The sequence below is a fragment of the Sus scrofa genome, chromosome 14 (genome assembly GCF_000003025.6).
Source record: "Sus scrofa isolate TJ Tabasco breed Duroc chromosome 14, Sscrofa11.1, whole genome shotgun sequence".
NCBI classification, from domain to species: Eukaryota; Metazoa; Chordata; class Mammalia; order Artiodactyla; family Suidae; genus Sus; species Sus scrofa.
The window spans coordinates 121,264,991-121,279,975 of record NC_010456.5 but is presented as its reverse complement, the minus strand read 5'-3'; the positions used below and the strand labels follow the sequence as shown (position 1 = coordinate 121,279,975).

Here is a 14,985-nt window from a genome sequence, read left to right as displayed (position 1 = left end):
AGCCTGTCCATAAGTCAATGGAAATCATGTCACACAAGGCACAGCTGTTCTAAAGTGGCATTTGCTCAAATCCAATTCTACCTGTTTAGGCTTTTTCACATTTACCATTCAACACTCTTCCTCGGAGTTCCTGCTGTCGCTCAGTGGTAACAAACCCGACTAGTGTCCATGAGGATGTGGGTTTGATCCCAGGCCTTGCTCAGTGGGTTAAGGATCTGGTATTGCCGTGAGCTGTGGCGTAGGTCGCACATGAGGTTCAGATCTGGCCTTGCTGTGGCTGTGGCATAGGCTGGCAACTGCAGCTCCAATACCCCAAGGCTGGGAACTTCCATATGCCGCAGGTGCAGTGCTAAAAAAATAAAATAAAATAAAATAAAATACCCACTCTGCCTCTTCTGAGAACTATTGAAGCATTCAACTAATATAATGCATCGAGTTTACAGATTGTCAGTTCAACTATCGAGCTCTGGTGACCAACGCTTCCCTCTTGAACGACTATCTTATTTGGATCTCCTGGACGTCAGTCTCCCAGGTTGCCTCCTAATTCTCCAGCTACCTTTCTTCAGACTCCATTGCAAACCCTTCAATGATGGTCGCCTTTGTGGGCTCTGCCATAAAACCTCCTTTCTTCTCTGTGGGCAATGTGATCTGTCCTCGTGCTCTCAATTACTGCCACATTTCTTTCTTAAGACCTCTGTAAAACCACTCCCTCCTCCCTTCAGCATGCACAAACACATTCTTTGTGCACAAAGCCCCCATCCACACTTTCCTCAAGAGCCTGGGATAATCAGAGCAATTGGTACGCTGCTGGCACCAAGGCCATCATCAACCCACACACACATAGGACAACTGAAATCAGATCATCTGGTCATCCAGATGTTCAGGCTGGGGGTGGGGGGTGGGAACGTATTCATCATTCAGATTGTCACTTAAGTGAAAAAAAGTATAAAGACATTTGGAGAGGACCTCACTGTGGCCCCTGGAGAATATGATTATTCATGAAATGTATTTGAATAGATGAGTTCCCATGATGTCGTAAATGTTGTAAGAGTGAAATACGTCCCTCCCTGGCACGTGTTAGGGTTAGGGGGGACCAGCATATACACAACTATAGTTAGAATAAATGTAAGAGACTGACACCATCTGGTCCCCAGCATGTTGTTGCATTTTAAAGAATCTAAAGTAAAAGTGGGAGTTCCTGCTGTGGCTCAGTGCTAACGAACCTGGCTAGTATCCATGAGGACTCGGGTTAGATCCCTGGCTCTGCTCAGTGGATTAAGGATCTGGTGTTGCAGTGAGCTGTGGGGTAGGTCGCACACACGGCTTGGATCCTGAGTTGCTGTGGCTATGGCTGTGGCTATGGCCTGCAGCTATAGCTCCAAGTCAACCCCTAGCTTAGGAACTTCCATATGCCAAGGTACAGCCCTAAAAACAAAAACAAAAACAATTTAAAGAAAAGTATTTGTATGTTTTATATGCATAATTTTTCACATTTTAACATTCTGAAAGTCAGGTTGCATTGAACAAATGATTTGATTAGAATACATGTGTTAGGATTTAACTGGCAGCGTTTTTTCTTTCCTAGTTGTACAAAAAAATAAGGTTTTAAATTGATGGTAAAATTAGATGAAAAATATTTGGATCTCTCAAAGAACTTTGAAATCAATTTTGTAATCTATAGCAACCTGTAATCCTTGCTTCTATTTCTTTTGGTTTGCAACCCTCTGATACCCTATAGTTGCCTAGAAGCATGCCTCTCTCTCTCCCACCCTCCCTCCCTCCCTCTCTCCATCCTGAACTTTCTACCCTCCACCAAAACATGACGAAACCTCCCTGACATGTTCCCCAGAGAGAGCGCATTCTCTTTCTTCCTCTCCCTCCTGCTCTCTCTCTCCATCCTTCATCTCTCTTGAGAGGCAATCTCACCATCTTCAAAGGACATCGCCCTAGCCCCACTCCTGGTTCTTCCTCATGGCTACAGATTGACCTATTTTACCTAATGAGAAAGAGAGGGAGGAGGAAATGCTTGGCAGTTAGAATTTTCTTCAGCAAGGAAGGGGAAAGGCAAAGAGGCTTTGAATAATCCCACAGAAATAATTCTCAGGCCAGGAGTGAGAGAACAGGCTGATTGCCATGTGGGTTAAAACAGAGGTGGGGGCACCGGGCTGCAGCAAGGGGCAGACCGAGCATCACCTGAGATGGGGGGTCCTGGGAAGACTCGGATTTAAAAACTCTCCAGCTGTGAGCACTGTTCTCCAGAAGCTTCACACATGTGTATACGTGCATGCAGGCAGAAAGGCACAAATACATGTGCACCTATACACATGTGCTTAAATAATAGGCTTAAGACTTTCTGTCCCACCTCACAAAGCACTAGGAGGGGGGATGGTGGGGCCGGGAGGATTGCCTGCTTTCATGGGAGGAAGAGGCCCAGGAGGGAGATTAGGCTGCTGGCCTGAGGCCAGGGTGCCACAGAGGCTGGAGATCCCTCTCCTCCCGACCCTGTCCAAAAAAAAAACTAACCACAAAAGGCTGGACAGCATACTAAAAGAGTGGCCTCGAAGTTCCCGTTGTGGCTCAGTGGTTAACGAATCCGACTAGGAACCATGAGGTTGCAGGTTCGACCCCTGGCCTCGCCCAGTGGGTTAAGGATTCGGCGTTGCCATGAGCTGTGGTGTAGATTTCAGATACAGCTCAGATCTGGCGTTGCTGTGGCTCTGGTGTAGGCTGGCGGCTATAGCTCCGATTGGACCTTTAGCCTGGGAACCTCCATATGCCTTGGGTGCGGCCCTAGAGAAGACAAAAAGACAAAAAAAAAAAAAAAAAAAAAACGAGTGGCCTCCACTGGGTGGGAAAAGGCCTCTAGCTCAGGGGATATATGGAGCTGGAAGGAGGAAGGGTGGCCGGGAAAGTGGCCTCTGGAGAGAAGATCCTGCATTCTTAGGACCTTAGATAAGGGATAAGCTAGAAGGATGATCTTCGGGGTGGGAACAGAGTGAGGGGGCCCCACTTTGGCCCCCAACTGAGCCTTGGTGTGTAGGTCCTCAGCTTATATGTTTTTAAAATATATATATATATATATATATATATATATATATATATATATATTTCTTTTTTGGCCACCGTGTAGCATACAGAGATCCTGAGCCAGCAATCAGACCTGAGCCAGGAATCAGACCAAAGCTGCAGCTGCAGCAACACTGGATCCTTAACCCACTGTGCTGGGCCAGGGATCGAACCTGTGTCCTGGCTCTCCCAAGATGCCGCCAGTCCCGTTGCACCACAGTGGGAACTCCCTCAGCTTCCATGTGGTCCACTGGCTGTCCAGAGTCTCAGGGTTCCTGTGGCAGGAAAAGGGCCTTTGGGAGAACTTAGGAGGCCCCTGATGGTGAGGGTGGAAAGCAGCCTGGCTGGCTGGCTCCCACCTTCCCGAGTCGAATTTGGCCCTGTGCCAGGATCAGATGAGGGGCTGAGTATGCCCTGCCCTTTGTCACACTCTGGGCAGTGGGAGGATAAATAAGAAAGGAGAGAGGATGCAAGTCCAGATGGAGTTGGGGAAATCAAGGGTCCACACAGGTGGAGCCCAAGTCAACCTGATCTGCAAATCCCTTCCCTGGACAGAACCACCCAGGCTGGCTATGACCTAGGAATTGCCCAAGGCCTGCCTGTGGGAAAGTCAGGAAGGCTTTATGGAGGAGGTGGACTTGTAGGACCTTAGGTAAGTGGGAAGGAGGAGCCCTGAGACTCTCCCAAACCCCAGGGGGGGCCTGGAGCTGGGCCCATGCTGAGCTTCCAGACCTACTTCTCTGCCCCTGATCTCTGCTGAGTCCTGGCTGCAGGGTGTGTTGTGGGAGGTGGGGTGGTGGAGGTGTGTGCTGGGAACAGGTCAGGTTTAATTATTAATCATCTGACCAGCCTAATCAGCCCAGACCAAGGTCTCGCTATTCTAGGGCTGTGAAATCCCCACTCACCAGCCCAAGCCCCTAGCACTTTCTAGACTCTGGGGGAGAAGAGTGTCAGGCTCCTCCCTGCAGCCCCTGGGGCTTCAGGAGACATGGATTAAGTGTGGGCACCAGGCAGGCAGGCGTGGTTTCCAAGATTCAGGGTGAACCCAGGCCATCCACCCAGTGCTGACACAACTGTCATAAACTGTGCTTTGTTCCCAGCTCTGCCCGCCTGGGAAGGTCCCTGAGAACTGGGTGGGCCTGGCTAGGTGGGGATGCCAAGTGAGGACAGATAGGTTTGGAGAGGGGATGCCCCTGGGGACACGGAGAGATGAGGCTGGCACAGGAGGCCGAGCTCTGTGGCAGTAGAAGAATCTGTTTAGAGGTAGAGCTTTGGGCAACACAAGCAGGGTTTGTGTCACCAACTGTCAGAACCATCTCCCAGTCCTTGGTGGGTGGGAACCCAGAAAGAAAAGACGGACAGAGCCAAGAGCAAGAGGTGGGGACTAGGGTTGGGGGTTGGGGTTGCCGGCACCACTCCAAGGACACATCTCATTTCTACAGCCAGCCGGTGGCTGAGGCCTCTGAACCTGAGGCTCAGGCTTCTATTGCTGCAGCCAGTCCCAGGGGTGGGCTGCTCAGTCCTTCAATCAACAGCCACTGATGCCTGTGCTCTGGTGGGCACAGGGCAGCAGATCCTGCTCCCTCCCCCCCCCCCGCCCACCCCCGCGGCTAATGCAGAGACAAACCTATAAACAAATCACAAGGCAACCTGATAAGGGCTACAAAAGAGAGGCCACTGTGTGTGTATAAGAGGACATAGTGCAGGAGCAGTAATACCTGTGGGCTGAACAAAGAGGGTCCAGGAAGGCTCCATAAAAGAGGTAACACCTACCATGAATGTTAAAGGAAGTCATAGTTTCTATAATTCAAAAAGATACATGTATCTCTATGTTCATAGCAGCACTATTCACAATAGCCAAGACGTGGAAGCAGCTGAAATGTCCAATGACAGATGAATGGATAAAGAAGATGTGCTACATATATACCATGAAATACTACTCAGCCATAAAAAAGAGTGAAATAATGCCATTTACAGCTATGTGGATGGATCTAGAGATGATCATGCTAATGAAGTAAGCCAGACAGAGACAAATACCCTATGATATCACTTATATGTAGAATCTAAAATATGACAAATGAACTTCTCTATGAAACAGAAACAGACTCACAGACATAGAGAACAGACTTATGGTTGCCAAGAGGGAGGGGGAGAGGGGAAAGGATGGACTGGAAGTTTGGGGTTAGCAGATGGCAAACTACTATATATAGAATGGAGAAACTACCAGGTCCTACAGTATAGCACAGGGAAATATATTCAATATTCTGTGATAAACCATAGGGGACAAAAATACAAAAAGGAATGTATGTATAACTGAATCATTTTGCTGCACAGCAGAAATTAACACATTGTAAATCACCTGTACTTCAGTAAAATACATTTTCAAAAAAAAAAAAAAGAAAGTCAATAGTTTCCAAGTAGAGAGAAAGGAGATGGGCGTCTAGGCAGTAGGAAGACCACATGCAAAACCAAGGAGCTGAGAAGGGGCCAGTCTGGGGACCAATGCATCATTGCGCATGGCTGGACCACAAGTGGAGGCTTCAGGGGTGAGAAAGTGGGTGGAGAAGAGGCAGGCTGAGTAGGCTTAGCTGATGCCAGGCTGAGGCAGAGGAGGAGCGGGACCACAGAGGCCAAGATGGCACAGGAGTCAGTCTGCCCCAGGGCCACACCTGTGTTTGCTACTGAGTGGGACGTGTCCTCTGCAGAGGGTGGACTGCCCTGTGGGGAGTTGGGAGGATGGTCACGGGACCAGATCTCCCAGCAGGCCTGCGGCACATAGTCCCAGGGCTGTGGGAAGTGCAAGGACAGAAGCAGCGACCACAACCCTCTGGTGACTGAACTTGTGTCTGTCCCACTTTCACTCTGACAACCTCAGGCAGGCACAAGGCACGAGGCGCACATCAAATGCAGACGGCAGACTTGGGTAGGGGGAGGTTGACATTTGACTGAGCTTGAATAAGTTCACTGTGGATTTGTTTACTGTGGATTTGACACAGGGACTCGAGGGTCCTGAGGCCCAGCACAGGGACCTGCCTCAGAACCAGAAAGTTCTCTCCCTCCCAGCCTTGCAGACACGTTGGGAGGCGGTGTGGAGACTGAGAACTCTCAATGGTTGGTCCTCTGCCCCCTTCTCCCAGGGGCAGGTCCTTATCAGACAAGTGGTTTCCAGGCTCAGCCTGAGGAAGTCAGTGCTTTCCAGTAGGGCTGGGATCCCTCCTGGCTGTGATGGGCCCATGGGGGAACCCCAAAGACTAAATGCCCTAGAGATTTTTCCAGAACTCAGAACCTCAGTGTCCCCAACCACAGCACTCTGTTCTCAGGTGACTGCGCTGAGCAGTCAGATGGTAGCCATGTGACAGTGGCCTCCCTGTCTTAGGAACATGGCTCTTGGAAGCTCAGCCAAACAACAAGAGAAACTGAAAAAGTTTCGGGGGGGAAAGAAACCTGAAAACATAGCAACTCAAGCCAGCACCCTGGCTCAGGTGGGCTAGGCAGGCACGAGCAAAGGTCACGCCTTTGGACACTGGGAGGCCTCTGACATCACAATTTCACATGGGCCAGAAACCATCCTAACGTTCCCTGCAGAGGGGCCTCTACTCTGTTCTTCTCCAAAATTGGACTGCCAGCTACCTAAGGATATTCTCCAAGCCTCTCAGTGCCTCTGTCCACACCATGTACAGTCCCAAAGGAGAATTCTTCTAGAATATGGAATTGAGCAGAGAAATTTCCCCAGATAAACTGGAATGCTCTACCTTAACACGGAAATCCAAGTAACAGAGCATGCTTGCTCTTTTTGCCTTGGCTCCCAGGAGGCTCTCAGTCACAGTTCATGCTTATTCACCACCACTGCACCAGCCCTTACTGCTCACATGCTTACCGCCTCCAGCTTTCCTCAATCTTCACTTTAAAATTTTCTGTTGGGTTAATCTGGTCACATGTGACCTGTGTCATATATTATCTCAACTCCTTGTTGTTAAAAGGTGGCAGGTAAATAAACCATAAAGTTTCACTCAGGAAAGATGGGTTAAAGTACAAAGTCTGGCCTGCATTTGGGGGCCACGGGAAATCCCCTTTTGATCACACCTGATACCCCTAAATTCCCCAATAATAGAAAAACAGGGTGCTTTCCTTCCCTTCCAGAAGCGGAAGCAGCCCCCCAACACCAGGCCCTCCTCCCCTGGTGAATACCCCTGAGTGAGAAGAAACAGTGTTTCTTTGGCACCTTCCCTTCCTGCCTATTTTCCTGCAGTGTGGTGGGCGGAGGCCTCTCTTTAGCTACATGCTAAGGAGGGGAAGTGTTGAGATCAGTTTCAGGAATTTAACAATCAGGGTGTCAGTCAAAAGCACCTGAGTCTAGCTAAACAAAGCTCTCTTATCCTCCTGAGCTGCTGTTCCTGGTCTACCAGGGGTCTTGAGGTTTTAACAACAGGCAGGAACAAAAGACCACCCGGGGCCTGAGATGGGCAGTAGAGAACAGTGGCTAAAATCAGGTTTGAGAGGCATGTGGATGTGATTTGAATCCCAACTCTCTGCCACTTACTAGCTGTCTGCCCCTGAGCAAACCACTTTGTGTCTTTGAGCCTCATTTCCCCCATCAATGAAATGGGAAAATAATGCTGTCTCCCAAACGTGGTAAAGAGGCCTAGAGACAGTATCCCTACCGAGTACAGTGGGGGGTGCAGACGGGCTTAATAATCCCCAGGGCTACAGTTAGTTGGCATTAGTGGTGACTGGTGGAGAGCAGGAGACAGGGTGTGTGTGAACCCCCACGGGCAGTGATAAGGTCCTGGGGGACACTTCTGTTCACTGTGACTCCAGCCTCCCTGAAAGGCCTGCTGACCACACAGCATTCTGCCCTGAAGGGCCAGCCTATCACCAGGAGTCCTAATAATCACAATGCATTGGTTCAGCCATTAACGAGGATAAAGACACCCTGACACAAGCCCCAAACTCACCCCCTACCACCACCAGTTCCCACCACCTCCATCAGCCATGGCCAGACTGCCTCCTCCCCTCTCTGTCCCCCACCTTCAAGTCTTTTCCACGCTGGAGTCTCCCTTACCTTGAATGGTCTCCATTCACATCCATCCTGCCCTTCCCTCTAGTAAAATAAATGTCCCGTCTATTCCAGGAGCTGCTGGGAAAGTCCCCGGCTGACATCGAGGGCAGCGTTTGTTGAGTGTGAGCAGTGGACTCCACCTGCACTGAATCACTCCACGAGGAGGCTTTTGCTAAAATGCAAAGGCAACCTGTAACCTGGTGAGACAGAATCTCCACGGAGGGGGCTGGGAATCTCTAACAAACTCCCCAGGTGATTCAGATCCATACAAAGCACAAAAGTCAATGGTTTGTCTTGCTCATTGCTGAAGACCAGCTAGGGCTAGACCTAGAAAACTCATGAAATAATTTAGCTGAAAGAATCTAAACTCCCCATGTGGGGCCACCCAGGAGATCTGGATTCTGTTCTTACCTTATACCATTAAGCTGTGTTGCTTTAGGCAAGTCACTTCCCCTCTCTGGGTCTGTTTTCTCATCTGTAAAAGGAAGGGCCAGGACTTGGTGGTCTCTGGGGCCATGCTCCTCTAACCTGCTTGGAAATCCATTTGGGATGGGCTCCTTTGTAGGGCCGGCATGGTGGGAAAGGAGAACGGGGGGCCGTTGGTGGTGAGCCCAGAGGTCCTATCACTGCCTAGCTAGACAGCCAAAAGTTGCTACTGATGTTCAGAGGGGCACAGAGGTGTCAAGCCAGATGGCAGCCAAGGTCAGTGTCTAAGTGGCCTGGCCTGTGGGGCTGTGAGGAGCAACAGGACTGTCCAGACCACGGCAGAGTCAGGCCAGGCAGTCAGATGCTGATGCCTGGGTAGAGGAGGGAGCCTAGAGAATGGCTCTAAGTATTAGGGCCCCAGCCCAGTAGACTGGCTCAGAACCAGGCTTTTGGGCCCTTAGGACATTAGAGAGCAAATGGGAGCCCCCAGGCATGGCAGGAAACTGCAGCTCAGGGGGCTCCCTCACAGGATGGCTCCATTGCACAGTTCCCAGGGTGCCATCTCACACAGTATTAGGTTCATGGTGCCCCCTAGAGGTGTGCCATGGGGAGGCCATGCTGGAACAAGGCACCAGGGACACCCCCAGCTACGCTGGATCCTGAACTTAGGGCAGCAGGATGAGCTCCGGCCCAGTGACTGCCCTGGCCAGCCAGGGGGTGCCCAGCCAACCCTTTCAGGGAAGGATGTTTCTCCACCCCTCCTGGTTGGGAACTGGAGGCCTGGGCTCAGCCCTCCGAAGGCCACAATAGGCAGGGGGTGGGGTGGAGCAGGAACAAGCTTGACAGGAACTTTTCTCAGATCTACAAATCTGCTCCCACTAATTACAGGCAGTCCCACTCATTTTGTCCTCCGGGGCCAGACTGTCCAGCCCCTCCCTGTTGACAGGAACACTGCCAACAGGAGGGGAGGGCCATTCAAAGGACCTGCCAACTGGGGGCCCAGGAGATTGGCATTGTTTTGCTAGAAGAAATGGTTGAGAACTTAAGAACCACTGAAATTTGGAGGGTGGTTGTCTGGAGCATAAATTCCAAAAACAAAAAACACTCAAAGCCACGGCAGCAGAGCAAGTGCTTTCACTAGCAATTATTTTAACCCTGAAACAACTAGGGACCGGCCCTTATGCCCAAGGAAGTGGAACTTTGGAAGCCACAGGGAACAACAAGGTACCCACCACCTCACAGGACTGGAACCACTAGAAACGGCCTGACCCTGGTGCAGGACCACAGGTTCAGCCACTTGAAGACCTGGGAACACTGGGTGAAGGACCAGGGGTTTATAAGAGGCCAAGAGATATTTCTATCTGAGCCTTCAAAAGGAACCACAGCTCCTCACTTTCCCTGACTCAGCCCTTCTAGAGGTCCACCTCTGAGAAGCTCTGGTTCCCCCAGAGGCCCAAGTGGACGCTCTTGTGTCTTCTTTTTTCAACTCTTTAGAGAGATGCTAGATTCAGAGTGGGACCAAATTCCAACCTCTGGGCTCAGGGAACATCCTCCAGCCAAATGTCAGGGGAGGCCTGCTTAACAGAGGGCTACTCACTCACAAGCTTTCAAATTCTCTTTATTAAAAATCATTTTTTTTCCTTTTGTAAAAACAAACACTTGCGGTCAGTTATACAGATCAGGAAAAGTGGTGACGACTTATATATAGGACACTCAACAAATTCCAATACTTTACAAATTCAAACTTAATGAACTAATGTTTTTCTTTTTCTCATAAGCTCAAAAATCAAACTGTGGTCCAGTTCCAGGATAATCCAGCAGATCACAGCCTCAGACTGTCAAGGGAAACCCTGATACTAACGGCTGCTGCTCACGCCAACATCAAATTTACCAAATTCTTCAGGAATAAACTCTGGATAGGCTTTATTTCAGGTGTTTACAATAAAGAGAAAAGTACACCGGCCTTTTGTCATATTAACCCAGGATATGAATGAAAAGCGGCTGCTCTCCAAGAACCTTTTGGGGGAGACATTTTGAAATGGTTAACAAACACAGAAGAAAAGCTTTAAAAAATAAATCAATATTTTCCTGGTTGCTTTTAATGCTGCATTGTGTATGACACACGTAGGGATAAAAAATGCAAATTATAGAGTGGGTGAAACTATGCCAATGGAGTTGTATAAAAATAAATAAAAATAAATATATATACACACAAAAATAGGATCTTAGATTATTTTTTTTAAACTGAAGGTTCTGATTGAATGCAAACAGCCAATTCTCTTTCCTTCCCAGGACCATTTTCCAGCTTTAAAATACGGAGAAGGTCAATCTCTCAGCAAGGGAGCCATTACATTACTAGGGAATACGGCTGTTTGAACAGCCATCCAGGTTTCCATGGAAACACGGCTGGAGGGATGAGCTGGCAGGGTCAGCTTCCACTTTAATGGGAGAAAAGATGCCCAGCCTCTCTGAAAATGCAGTTTTAGCCTCTAATGGAGGCAGTAGGCTTTTCCCAGCAAGGTTCAGTGAGGAGGCCCAGAGAGCTGACCCTTGACTTCCCTCCACTGGGAAGAAAGACACACAGGGTCAAGGGTTTTTCTGAGAAATGGAAAAGGCTGGTTTCCAGATCAGCAGGAAAAAAACCAGAGGAATCGGCCAGGGGCCCAGGTCTGGCTGGGTCACCATTTTCAAACTACTCTGAGACACTAACCTTGCTGAGGCCCCCTCAGCTGCCCAGATGCCAAGTTCAGGTTTTCTGCCACCTGCAGGCTCTCCCTACACCTGACCAAGCTGGTCTGTTTGCCTCTGGTGCTTGCCCGAATTCTTCTCTCTCCCAAGTTCTCAACAGTTCTCTCCTTGCTGGTGTCTACCTGCCCCAAGTTTACACGCTATTAGCCTGTTAAAATCACGTGATCGATTTTAGCTCCCTTTCTGCACCTCGGTTTCCTCACTGATAAAATGTCAGTGTCAAATTCAGATAACCTCTCCCTCTACCTTTCTGCCTTTAGTGCAGAGGACAGGATGTACAGTATGGACTTAGTTACCATTAAAAAGAATAAAGCAAAACATTAAAATAAAAATACAATCTCGTCCTTGTCTACCGGCCTGTAGTCAGGAAGAGAAATAACAGGAACCACTTTCTAGGGGCTGAGCCAGGGTGGCCGCCTCCAGGCGGGTATGTCAGCCTGAGCAAGCAGCACCAGCCTCTCCTCTGACCTTCTCAGAGTTTTCTCCAGGCCTGCAGCTGAATCTTGTTTCCCCAGTACCTTTCCCCAAACCCTTCCAATGGACATCAGACTAGAGACCCTGCAGCCTGTCCCGGGCCTGAAGGCACTGACTGACCTTCAGCATTGCACAGCCCAATGGGAAGGGGCTCTGTGCTTCATAACATTTAACATCAAAGTCTGCACTGCAGTCAACCCTGACATGGCCTTGACCTTCTGTGCAATTGGAAAAGGCCCACCTACAAACACCTGGCAACCCTCAAATGCCGCCCCCCCACCCCCCAGTCTTGCAGCCTTCTCTCTCTTTGGCTTCCCCTCCCTCTAAGATAGTCTCCCCGTTTAAGAGACTATCCCACCGTGAGGCTGCTGGAGCCCAGAGTGCAGGACCAAGGGCTAGTCAAGGACAGATGCCATGTCCTTGTTTAAGTGTCTTTCAAGCCAACCATGCACAGCTAGGAGGCCGACCTTCAACTGAAGCCTTGATTGACTGCTGTTTCAGCTAGAAGGGGAAGGTGCTTCTGTCTCCACTTTTAAAGTGAATCCAGACCAAATTCAACATTCAGAGCAGAACAAACTGGAGCATCTCCTGAAATCAACGGGAGGGAAGTACATTTGAGGGGAACTTATCAGAGCTTCCAAAATGAAGGACTCCTTTTCACCTCTGTAAAATTCATTCAATTTTAAGGCATGAATTGAGAGGACAAAAGAGTTATGAGAATCAGAGCTTTTCAAAAAGGTGTCCCAGCTGGAGGAACTCTTGGCTGCTGCCCACCAACTGCGTAGGGTGCCCCCTTCCAGGACTGTCCAGACTGAGCAAACCAGGCTCAGTGAACCCCAGGATGCCAGGCAGAGAAACTGTTCTGGGTTCACTGACTCGGTTCTCGGCCCTGGAATCCCCGTGAGATCTTTTCTTTGGAAGACTCAGCCTGGCTTGGCCCATCCTATCCCATCGAGAATTTGAACATGGTGAAAATCCCTGAGAAGTTGGATTTTATGAAAAGGCAATGACCCTGGGCACAGAAGGAGGGAGAGGGGGATGGGGAGGAAGAGAGAGAAGCAAATCGAAAGATGGTTTGAAGGAAAACGAGGGCGGGGAGGGAGTGGGTGCCCCTCAGCAGATGGACACACCAGGGTGAGGGCGCTGGGAGACGCTCGAGGGGCGCTTCACATGACTCTGAGGACACATCAGGTGGCGTGGCTGCCTGAGTTCCTGTCCTGGAGGTCAGGAAGGCCCCTCCACCGCTGGCCCTCCTTGCCCTACTTCCAGCAGCAGCAGAGATGTCAGAGCTTTTTCCTTTCAAAGTGCGGCACGATTCCGCTGTCCTCGGGCCTTGGGCTGCCTGCCCCCTCGGTCTCCTTCAGGCCCTCCTCGGCCAGCTGGGACAAGTACTTCTGCGGGGGTAAGAAGACAAAGAGAGGAAGGGAGAGAGACAGTGGTGAGCTGGTGGGAGAGGATGAGGGTTGCCTTGGCCCCCTCCCATCACTTGCCCAGTGGGTGGACCCCCTCTTCTCTCTCCCCAGCTGCTTCTCGGGCTCTAGGACTCTTGCTAAATAAGCAGTGAGCTCCGCCTTCTTTATGTTAGTTTACAAATAACAATAATGCGTGACTCAGAGAAGGTGGGAGGTACAGGTCCTAAGAAAAGCAAACACTTCCATAGCCCTCATCCCCAGCCAAGGGCCATTCTAACTTTTCTTCTTCTTCTTCGTTTTTTTTTTTTTTTAGGGCTGCATATGGAAGTTCCCAGACTAGGGGTCGAATTGGAGCTACAGCTGCCGCCCTCTGCCACAGCCATGGCAACGTCAGATCTGAGCCACATCTGCGACCTACACCATCCAGGCAATGCCAGATCCCCGACCACATCCTCATGGATACTAGTTGTATTCATTTCCACTGAGCCATGACAGCAACTCCTAACTGCTTTTCTTCTATAAACGCATTTAATCCTCACAACTCTACTTGTTTTCCAGAAAGAGCCCCAGCATGTGCCTGTGTAAAAGGCAGAGGGAGGAGAGGAAGCCTGGAAGGGCAGGGTGGGAAGCAGCTCCTTCCTCTAGCAATTGTGAAAGACAAAACCGCAGCCTGACGCTTGAGATTCCACTCAGCAGGCTTGGAGGTCCTGCAGTGAGGGGGGCCGGCCTCCACCCCAACCCAGCGCCCTCACTGCTCCCACTGGCTTCCAGCCCAGCTTGGTGAGACGGTGGGGCTGCTCCTGGGGTTCTGGATTCAAGGCCATGCGACCGACCTAGAAAATGCCTGGGGCCCCAGCTACACATCCCCTTATGGCTGGGGCAGTACAAAGAGCACTGGATCAGGAGTCAGTAAAGTCCCCTGCAGTGGTCTCCACCATCCAGTGACCTGGGTTCAAATGCCAGCTCTCGGCAGGCAAGTTACTCAACACCTGCAACATCTGTAAAGTGTGGGTAAGACTGTGACCACCGTATAAGGTTGCTGTGAAGTCCAAGAGAGGTACAATAAAGGACTGAGCACTGCACCCGGCACAGAAAGAACCCCTAGCAGTGTTGCCCTTGATCATCAGTGGCACTGGCTGTCTAATTTTGGGAAAGTCACTCATTTTCTCCCAGCCTCCTTCCTCCTTCCTCCTCCAGGGGTGACTTTGAGGGTCACATGAGATGATGCGCATGAGATGACAAGGTTGACCCGCTCTCCCTGGGAGAGACTGGAGTTGGCTTTGAGAGGTGGGTGAGCCTGACAGGGAGCGGGCAGACCGTGGATCCCTGAGGGCCCGGCTGCTGATGGAGGACCAGGTTTCTCCTCCACTTGGTCGGGAAGGGGAGCGTGCTCAGGAAGGCTCAGGCAGAACACTGCAGGTGGGGAGCCTGGCAGGTGTCTAGTATTTCCATCTAGCACCCATCCACCTGCTGTTCTGGATCACTCTGGTGGGTTCTCTCAGAGCAGTGGGGCACAGCTGGGGTGGCAGAGAGAAAAAGAAGGTTTCTTCCATCCTGCCTCAAAGAGCCCTGACCCTCCCCACCCCCAGTGAGAGCCCCAACCCTCACTGGGGGTGCCAAGTTTACAAGCTGCCTAACTTAGGTGTCAGCCAGCACCTGCTTCTTGGGTCTGAATTCTTCCCGTGTGCATGTACAACATGGAGTTGGGTGTGTCTGTGTGGACAGAAATGTTCTGTCAAGACCAATGGCAGAAACCCTATCTGGAAGCCTGTGGTGGAGGCTCCCTGCTCCCTGACAGGT

At 50.4% G+C, this 14,985-nt stretch overlaps 2 protein-coding genes across 2 annotated transcripts in view; both read right to left on the bottom strand.

The window, feature by feature from the left end:
* The window catches only part of PDCD4 (programmed cell death 4), a 62,944-nt gene extending 54,792 nt beyond the window's left edge, over positions 1 to 8,152 (bottom strand). The window contains exon 1 of the mRNA XM_021073216.1: positions 8,129 to 8,152. The gene's annotated coding sequence lies outside the window, so the exon portion shown is untranslated. The remainder of the gene's footprint in view (positions 1 to 8,128) is intronic.
* Positions 10,152 to 14,985, bottom strand: part of RBM20 (RNA binding motif protein 20) — a 210,929-nt gene continuing 206,095 nt past the window's right edge. Inside the window, 1 exon segment of the mRNA XM_021073215.1 lies at positions 10,152 to 13,167. Within this exon segment, the coding sequence (XP_020928874.1) occupies positions 13,057 to 13,167 (111 nt within the window). The 3' untranslated portion in view covers positions 10,152 to 13,056.